This window comes from Macrobrachium nipponense, chromosome 3, assembly GCF_015104395.2.
Source record: "Macrobrachium nipponense isolate FS-2020 chromosome 3, ASM1510439v2, whole genome shotgun sequence".
NCBI lineage: Eukaryota > Metazoa > Arthropoda > Malacostraca > Decapoda > Palaemonidae > Macrobrachium > Macrobrachium nipponense.
In genome coordinates, this window is record NC_087202.1 from 128977839 (window position 1) to 128987987 (window position 10149).

Here is a 10149-nt window from a genome sequence, read left to right on the forward strand (position 1 = left end):
TATTATATATATATATATATATATATATATATATATATATATATATGTTACGGTCATTTTGAGGAATTGGTCATTTTGCAAACTGCCCGGTCATTTTGGAAAATGACCAAAATATCTGTCAGTATGCAAAATGCCCAAATAATTGTAGTCACTTTGGAAAATAACCAGAAGTTTGGTCATTTTGCAAAATGACTATTAGTATCGTTGGTCATTTTGTAAAGTTGCCCCAATAGCTGCTGGTCATTATGCAAAAACAAACTAATAGTTACTTAAAACTGATTAGGAAAAGTCTAAGTATTAATAAAGGTGTGTGTTTTTTTTATTCAACATTAAAAACTTACATTACACATTACAAGTATATTAGAATATTGAAAGAACTAAAACTGAACTTGAAAATTATTTCAACAATTATCAAAATTAGCATTATCTGACTTGTTTGAACAAGAGTTGCTGCATTTACATCTGCTGTTGCACAATACTTCGTTTTTGAAGCATTTACAGCGTCTGCTCCGACATGACTGGGTGCAGCTACACTTACTGATCCCCTGGCCATGCCCCATCGAGTCTGCAATAGCTACCTCTCGCAGACTGACTTCGCGAACCTTTATTACCTCTTCGAGTGACATAAATTTTTCAGCACATAAAGTGAACTGATTCCGACTGTACACCTGTTTAAGTAAACCATGTGTTTTGCCCTAGTTTGTAAGTTCCGCCATCCATTGTCTCAGTTATAATTGCCTTTGCATTCGCAAACTCCGCTCGTCCACGGTCAACAAGTGGAATAGGAACCATGACAGTGTCCCCTGCAAGGGCTGGCTTGAAACACTGTACTGATTTATCCTTCATTTTTTTAGCTTGCTTCTCTTGTTGTATTTTCGATTCCCTTCGTTCAGCCTGAATGCTACGATTTCTATTGCATAGGCAACAGAGCACAGGATCATCAACATTGTCATTTACAGTTGAACAACACTGACCAGAAAGATGACATGGAATGTTTTGACCACACGAGTTGCAATTTATGGCACAACTTTCAGCACTTCTCCCCTGTTCTACATTTTGATCTTCTTCATTAACTAAACAAAGTGCTTCTGCAAGCTGCTCCTCTGTCTCCATGCCTTCCATTATTTCTTCTGGTATTTTGACAGCAGAAATACCAAGATGAGCCCTTTCTCCGTACATGGCTTCATAAGGTGTCCTGCCAATTCCAGAATGGAAGCGCGTGTTTTTCTGCCACTGAACAAAGCGCAGTCCATTTGACCATTGTGTAGTGTTGTTATCTTTCATCCAGCAAGCGAGTATTGCTTCAACATCTCTGTTTGCTCGTTCCACGGAACCCTGTGATTGAGAATATCTTGGTTTCCCATGAACTAGCTTACATTCTGGCCACATAGCCAGAACTTCCTTAATTACCTTATTTGAAAATTCTCTCCCATTGTCAGATTGAAGAATATGAGGGGCTCCTTTATCACAGAAAATATCAACCAGGTGAAAAGCTACCTCCTCGGCAGTCTTAGTCTGTAGGGCTCGAAGGCATATCATCTTGGTCAAGTGATCCTGGTAATTGAAAATGAAACGGTACTTCCCATCTGGTTGACTGCATATCAATCAAGTCAACCTGCAAAGACACAGTACAAGACAGAATTATAAGTAATGCAAATACATCATCATAATTATTATTGTCAGCAGAATTATTATTATTATTATTATTATTATTAGTAGTAGTAGTAGTAGTAGTAGTAGTAGTAGTAGTAGAAGTAGTAGTAGTAGTAGTAGTAGTAGTAGGGTCATGCATATAATTTATTACATTAAGGTTAGATTGGAAGGCTAGGAAATGCCTACAATAACTTAGTGAATAATAATGTTTGTTTGTTTCATTACTAACCTGAGCTCGAGAATTCATGCTGTTCAAGACGATTGGCTTGACAACCACACACTTACGCACACTACTTTTCTTTAGCTGACATTCCTCACAATACTGCAAGAACAGCGTTATCTGATCACGTGAAATGTTTGCATATTTTTCTTTGGTTGCCTTGCACATACTAGTTCTTCCTCCGTGGCCAATTATGCGGTGAATAGCTAGAAGTACATCAAACACATCTTCAGCACAAACGAATCGCAGCCGAGTTCCTTTCTGTGAGATTGCTAACTACACTTTGGTGTAATTAGTTGTATAACTACATACTGTATTTATGCGTAACAATGTATTTATTATAATTGTACCTTTTACTCAAACTGTTGAGTACTGTAATTATTACTGTTTACCTTTTACTGAAATCTACAATGTATATTTAGTTTCTGTTAAGCTGCCATACAGTTAAGTTTACATAATATATGAAACAACGAATTCTGTGTTCTTTCTTGCCCTGCCATGGATTGTTCTTTCTTGCCCTGCCATGAAACAGAAATCCAACATGGCGCAGTGAGTGGTTTTGTTTATGCTGTCTACTGTCGTTCAAGTACAGTGTTAAATCTTTAGTACCCGTACACGATGGAGAAGCAAATCGAACAACTGGCAGCACTTGTGGCAAAGCAAGCAGAGATGGCTCATCATGCCCAAGAAGCAGCAAACGAAAAGGGAAGAACGTTTAACTGCGATTCTAGAGGGTTTTGCTGGTACCTCAGGACATCATAGGAATCAGTCTCAGGCAAAGGCAGTTCCTGCACCACACTTGTCTTCTGTATCTCTTAAAGAGTTTGGTTCATGGCGTCACAAGTATGAGGGGCATGCAGTGTTGACAAGAATGTCATCTCTCTCTATTGCTGAGCAGCGGTCAGCATTGATTTCCGTGCTAGACGATGATTGGACCCGCACTCTGAGATATGGTCTCTCACTGGATGATGGAGCAGACTTGAAGACTATATTGGATGCCATGGAGTTGCACTTACGCAACCAAAGGAATGTCATCGTGGACCGACGCAACTTTCATACAAGAGTCCAGGAGTTGCACGAGACCTTCAATGATTTTTTGTGCGGCATTAAAGAGATTGCTTCTTTCTGTGATTTTTGTGAAACCTGCATGGACAGCAGACTACGAGACAGGATCGTTGTTGGAACCAGAGATGAAGAGGCTTTGAAACGTATGTTAGAAGAAAAGAAGCTCACTTTGCAGATGGCTATTGATATTTGCAGAGCATCGAAAAATGCAAATGCCAGTCGTGCTGTTATTCGGGGCAGTGAAAAGTATAATGTTTCAAGAGTGTCTCAATACAAACAAGGTCAGAAGGTAGCCCATTTAAAGCAGCAGTGCTTTAGGTGCGGAGGTGAGCGCCATCGTCATAAGATGGCATGCAAGGCTCTAAACAAGGACTGCAAACAATGTGGTAAGAAAGGTCACTTTGCAGTGGTGTGCAGGTCAAAGGGACAGCCACTGTCTCCTCAGAAGAAAAAAACTAATAATAAAAGCACGTTCAAGCCTTCAAAGCGGAATCTATATCGTGTCATTGGAGATGTTTACAGCAACTGTGCGTCATCATGTCCAACCCCTCAGATTTGCATCAGTACCACTCACCCCAAAGGATCAAATTCAGTTATGTGGACACCTGACTCTGGAGCGGAGACAACTGTGATAGGACTTGAGAACGCTAAATCTCTTGGAATTCATGAGAGTTCACTGGAGCCGATCATTATGGGTGGTCTTATTGCAGCAGATCGTCAACCTCTCACTAACATGGGTACTTTTGAGGCTTTTTTAACTTTGGGGAATCGTAGTACAACAACAGTTGTGTCAGTCGTCAAGGAAGTGAAAGGTGCACTTCTGAGCTGGTTTGATTGTGTAGCACTGGGAATATTACCAGAAAACTTTCCAGCGCAAATACAGCATCTTACATGGTCAGTGTCACAACCACATATAGCATCGAGAACCAGGAAGGTTTTGGAGCCACAAGTGACTTCTAACACACAGGATGTTGTGCAGTCTGCAAGTACCAGCAGTTTGGTGTCTGTACCAATGGCATTGCCAAGATGGCCACACAGCAGAGACCCTACAGAAACAGAGCGTGCAGAACATGCAGCTTCCATCATTTCTGCTTATCCTCATGTATTTGATGCTTCAGCTACTCTAAGGGAAATACAGGGAGGTCCTATGAGGATTCAGCTGTCAGCAGATGCACATCCTTTTGCAGTGACCGCACCACGCACCATTCCGCATTGTTGGAGATCGGATATTAAAGCTCAGCTAGATGACTTGCTTGCTAAGGATATCATTGGTGAGGTTGATTACCCCACCGAATGGTGTCATCCGATGGTCCCTATTGCAAAGAAGATGGGTGGTGTGCGGTTGTGTGTGGACCTTACAAGACTTAACCGCTATGTGCGCAGACCTACATATCCAGTTCGATCCCCTCATGATGCTATATCATCAATGGATGCTGGAGCCAGGTGGTTCACTACTTTGGATGCGAAGATGGGATACTTCCAAATCAAAATTGCTGACGAAGATCAGGATCTTACTTGCTTCATCACACCTTGGGGACGTTACAAATTCAAACAAGCCGTAATGGGGCTTATATCGTCTGGAGATGAGTATAATCGTCGAGGAGATCAAGCTTTGGGAGATATTCCACGTACTGTCAAAATTGTTGATGATATTTTGGTGTATGATTCTAGTTACCGTGACCACTTAGCCCATGTGATCACACTTGTGCAAAAATGTGACAAATTTGGAATGACCTTAAATCCTGACAAAATTTTCTTTGCTCAACCTAATGTTGAATTTTGTGGTTACAGTATAAATCATGAAGGTTATAGTGTGGATTCTCGGAAGGTGAGAGCTATAGCTGAATTTCCAAAGCCACAAAATATCACTGATCTCAGGTCATTCATGGGTTTAACCAATCAGCTTGGGAGCTTTTCTTCTGCGATTGCAACTGCTGCACAGCCACTCAGGGACCTGCTTAAACCTCAGAATGAGTGGTGCTGGACCCCTCAGCATGACGTGGCTTTCGAGAAAACTAAAGAAGCACTCATAGCTCCTCCTGTTTTAGCTCATTTTGATGCATCTTTACCTACTATGCTTCAAACTGACGCATCAAGGTTGCATGGTATGGGGTTTGTTTTGCTGCAACAACATGGAGAGGCTTGGAAGCTCATCCAGTGTAGATACAGGTTTTTAACGGATGCGGAAACTAGGTATGCCGTAATTGAGGTTGAGATGGCTGCTGTACTTTGGGCAGTCAGGAAATGCAGTGTTTACTTGTCTGGTTTGCCTTATTTTGACCTGGTAGTAGACTATTGACCACTTGTTCCTATTCTCAATTCAAAACTTCTTGGAGAAATAGAAAATCCTCGACTGCAGTGTATGAGAATGAAACTCTGCAGATTTACTTTTGCTGCACGGTGGCAAAGTGGGAAATGTCACAGCATGCCGGATGCACTCTCTCGTTCACCTGTTCATAGCCTTGTTGAGGACAATGATGTGCTGGATGATGCAGATCCATTGCATGCTGCTGTTGTATCGTCTTTATTAGCTACTTGTGAGGAGGGCATAAGGTTAGCACCTCTACGGGACCAGATGCTGGATAAGATTCGTGATGCTTCTGCACATGATGATGAATATCTGTCATTAAGAGATGTAATTATGAAAGGATTTCCTGATCATAAGCATAGCTTACCTTAAGAGTTGCGAGCATACTGGGGAATTCGGGACATGCTGGCCGTGGATGATGGTTTGATAATTTATGGACCTAGACTTCTCATACCTCGCAGCCTGCGTAGCGAAACTTTGCAGTGTCTACATGATGCTCACCAAGGAGTGGACCGCACCAAGTGTCGAGCACGCCAGACTATATACTGGCCAGGGATTGACCGGGACGTTGAGAATACAGTGAAGTCTTGTTCTCGTTGCCGAGAGCTGTTACCAGATCAGCAGAATGAGCCTTTGATGCAGGAAGATTTGCAAAATCGAGTATTTGAGTCCGTGTCTGCTGATTATTTTCATGTCTCTGGCAAGACATTTCTAGTGTACGTTGATCGCCTATCAGGTTGGCTGTATGTATCTTCGTGCAATGGATCAACTTCTGCAGCTCAACTAGTTAGTTTGTTGAGGCCCATATTTTCAGACACAGGTGTGCCTGTAGTACTGAAAACGGATGGAGGACCGCAGTTCGCTTCATCAACATTGTGGCGTTTCCTTGCTCGATGGGGGGTGGAACACCGCGTGACATCGCCCTATAATCCAAAAGCAAATGGTCATGCCGAAGCTACCGTGAAGATTATCAAGAAGTTGATTTTGACGACCACAGGAAATGGCAAGCTGGATGAGGATGAGTTCGCACGAGGGCTTCTTGAGCTCAGGAATACGCCACGGGCGGACGGTAGATCTCCAGCGCAAATCTTGTTTGGACATCTTTTGCATTCTAGGATTCCAGCTCATCATCGTTCATTTGCAAAGGATTGGCAACATACAGCTGACGAATGTGACATAAAGGCTAAGTACCTTTGGCAGCAGGCAAAGGAACGGTATGATGCCACTGCTAGACCACTCTCTAAGCTGAACCTTGGTATGTACGTGGATCTGCAAAACCCTAAGACAAAACGATGGGATAAACCAGGAGTTGTGGTCGGAATTGGCACGAGGAGGGATTACCTCGTGAAGACTGGGAGTGGGCGCATCTATTGGAGAAATCGGAGGTTCCTACGACCTCATCACCCTTTTTTGCCAAGAGACATTATTTCTCCGCCTATCTCGGTGTTGGGTGGCGAAGCTTCAGGATATGGAGATCGTAGATCCTCTGCAACATCACCTAAGCCTGATACTCAGTTATCAGTTGCCTTACCAGTACGACGTAGTGGACGTCAGACACGGGCACCAGAGCGTTTAGAAATAAGATGGGACTCGAAATCATATACTAAATAAGGACCTTAAGATGCCAGGTATCCTTGTATTGCACCTGCCATCTTGGGGGGAGGTGTGAGATTGCTAACTACACTTTGGTGTAATTAGTTGTATAACTACATACTGTATTTATGCGTAACAATGTATTTATTATAATTGTACCTTTTACTCAAACTGTTGAGTACTGTAATTATTACTGTTTACCTTTTACTGAAATCTACAATGTATATTTAGTTTTTGTTAAGCTGCCATACAGTTAAGTTTACATAATATATGAAACAACGAATTCTGTGTTCTTTCTTGTCCTGCCATGAAACAGAAATCCAACACTTTCTTCTGCAACTTTTGCACGGTGGTACCCTCAATTGTGACCTCCAGTATTACATAATTTAGTAACAAACGATAATCCTGCTTAGTCTTCGAAGTATTAGATTGTTTAAGTTCATTCAGGCGACTAATTACTCGTTCGTATTCTTCCCGGGGAAATAAACTTGAACTATTTGTAGCTTTGTTTTCTTCAGACTCTAGAAGTTTTGTTTGGAAAAGACTTTTCTTACTTTCCATTGTGAAGCTTTTCAGTGTACAATATACTTGCAACAAATAAGTGATGAGAGGAGCACGAATATTTCCGTCCTCGGCCGAACCTAAGTAGGAACTAACTGCCTGTTCAGACAAACATACACTTGCACACACCCTTCGAAACATTTGTATCTGCTTAAGATACTAATTCGAGCGTGTTTCAAGTTCAGTTTTAGTTCTTTCAATATTCTAATATACTTGTAATGTGTAATGTAAGTTTTTAATGTTGAATAAAAAAAACACACACCTTTATTAATACTTAGACTTTTCCTAATCAATTTTAAGTTACTATTTGTTTATTTTTGCATAATGACCAGCAGCTATTGGGGTAACTTTATAAAATGACCAACGATACTAATAGTCATTTTGCAAAATGACCAAACTTCTGGTCATTTTCCAAAATGACCACAATTATTTGGGCATTTTGCATACCGACAGATATTTTAGTCATTTTCCAAAATGACCGGGCAGTTTACAAAATGACCAATTCCTCAAAATGACCGTAACATATATATATTTATATATATATATATATATATATATATATATATATATATATATATATATATATAGATGATGTATATTTTAAAAATAAAAATATTTTTGGTATGTCATTAAAATCCTTTGCCTTAGGTGATAAAATTTTGCCATTTAAATATCGCATTTTAAAAACATGCCACAGCTTGCGAAAAATATTATTGCATTTAGTGACGGGGATACATGTTTTTGAATATGGAGCACCAGTAACTACACCACACCTCTTCTAGTCTTAAGGAATTATCACCAAGGTGCACATTAGATATTTTTCTCCCATTTCCAAGGGATCCACAACTCTTCAGGAGGCACCTCTTTATCTAATGTACCTAAAATATGACCCCCAAACCATTTATTTCACTCTCCTAGGGAAGCCATGCCCAGGGTACGCCAGTCACCTCTTTGCCTGTTCCTCTTGAAACAAGCAATTTCAGAAATGCTGGCCTTCATTTCTCAACTGGTGTTCTATGGTGAGGCTGCTGGCCTGACGGTCCTCCTAACACCTCCCCCCTCCCACACCATCCCTTGCACAATCCAGACGTGTTTATATTTCTTGGTAATCTCCTAAAGCTCTTCATCAGACCCAAAGATGCTCAATTTTGCTGATCACGTGCATGTAGGTATGTATAAATTAAAATGCTTTTGTGTGTTATTTCATTGTCTGATTTGATGAGAGTTCATGCATTGCCTTACTGAAATTCATTCACACCACAGATATACATATATATATATACTATATATATATATATAGTATATTATAGATATATATATATAATATATATATGAAAGGGCTGTTGCCTTATATAATAAGGCACCCTATGAGGTTATGTTAGACTTGCGATAATCTTCCGCTAAGTCGGTTGGTTATGCACTTCCATACTCATTGGAGTGTCTTGGGGTTTGTTGATAACTTACGAAGTCGGTATCTTCTTTGGTTATGACGACGATGTGTTAAACTCATGATGATATCTCCTTTCTGATGTGAGGTTTCTTGTAGAAAACATGAAGTATAAAAAATACATCTATTCTTCTGAGATTACATGATGAATATCAGATAGGATTGTACAGGTCTGCCAATGATGATGGCTAATTCAAATCTACATGATGAAGCTTTGATAAAGAGGTACAGGTCTTCTAATGACGATGGCTTGATCGCTTCTGCCAATGATGATGGCCAATTCAACTCTGCCTACCATCTCGGTTACAAATCACAAAGGAAGCAGTCAGTAGCTCGAACATATGAACATACATACAGATGACACATATTATAAATCATGTAGGCCGTTTGAATTATAGGTCGCGGTAGTTGTCTCAAGCAGGAAGCTTGGACTAATGTTTTCAAAACAAATGAAGGACCACAGGTGACGGCACGTCATCTTAGCCTACTTTATTGTATACGTCATCTTAGCATACTTTATCGTATCTGGTCTGATCACATTCCTGCAAGCAATCTGGTTGACCTCATAGTTTTAGTTTTTTATATATATGGAATAACATTCCATATTTTTATTATGTAACACTTACATATATACCGGGTGTTTCGAAATTAGAGAGCCCCCTCCACAGAACAAATGGAAAGTTATGAAGTTTTCTGCTATAGCCTATCTCCAACTACATTATCTAAAGTTTCTATTAAGCTATTTTTCATTTTACATTTCTTGCATCTTCAGACTGAGTGATGGAGTTAGATTCATCCATGGCTAACAACTCGGAGGAAATCAGATGGATTGACCGAATCCGGGCTATAATCTTCAGAGAGGCCAGGGAAGCTGGTGCATCCTACATTTCACATTCCTGAATAGCTAAATACATTAAAAGAGATGAATCCTTTGTTAAAAGAAACTGGAACAAAACTCCATATGACTGTCAACGCAAAAAGAGTGAGAATCTTGGAAGGCTTGAAGTCCTTTCTCAGGAGTCAAAAGACATCATAGCTAAGGCAGTGGGTAGACCAAGAAAGTCTTTATGTAAATTGGCGCTTGAACTAGAAACAAAAAGGGGAAAGAAGAGAAGTTATAGTGCTGTATATCATGAGTTGAAAAATCTGGTATCAAGTCATTACATGTCATCAGCAAGCCCAACATCACTCAGCAACAGAGAGAAGACCGTGCATGGTTTTGTGGTTCATTTCTTAAAGATTGGGATGAAGCTGATTTTCTCCATGTTGCCGCATCAGATGAATTCTTCATTTACACAGTCA

General features: G+C 40.3%; 2 protein-coding genes across 2 annotated transcripts; one reads left to right on the plus strand and one right to left on the minus strand.

Moving 5' to 3' along the window:
- Positions 1 to 672: 672 nt before the first annotated feature.
- Positions 673 to 1539, minus strand: LOC135222512 (KRAB-A domain-containing protein 2-like). The gene has a single exon (XM_064260597.1). The coding sequence runs from the start codon at positions 1537 to 1539 to the stop codon at positions 673 to 675; it is 867 nt and encodes a 288-aa protein (XP_064116667.1).
- Positions 1540 to 2552: 1013 nt separating this feature from the next.
- LOC135222514 (uncharacterized) lies at positions 2553 to 5237 on the plus strand. The gene has a single exon (XM_064260598.1). It carries the CDS (start codon positions 2553 to 2555, stop codon positions 5235 to 5237), a length of 2685 nt encoding a protein of 894 aa, XP_064116668.1.
- The last annotated feature ends 4912 nt before the right edge of the window (positions 5238 to 10149 follow it).

Coding starts and splice junctions, on each gene's coding strand:
- LOC135222512 (XM_064260597.1), bottom strand. CDS start 1,539: ATGATATGCCTTCGAGCCCTACAGACTAAGACTGCCGAGGAGGTAGCT.
- LOC135222514 (XM_064260598.1), top strand. CDS start 2,553: ATGCCCAAGAAGCAGCAAACGAAAAGGGAAGAACGTTTAACTGCGATT.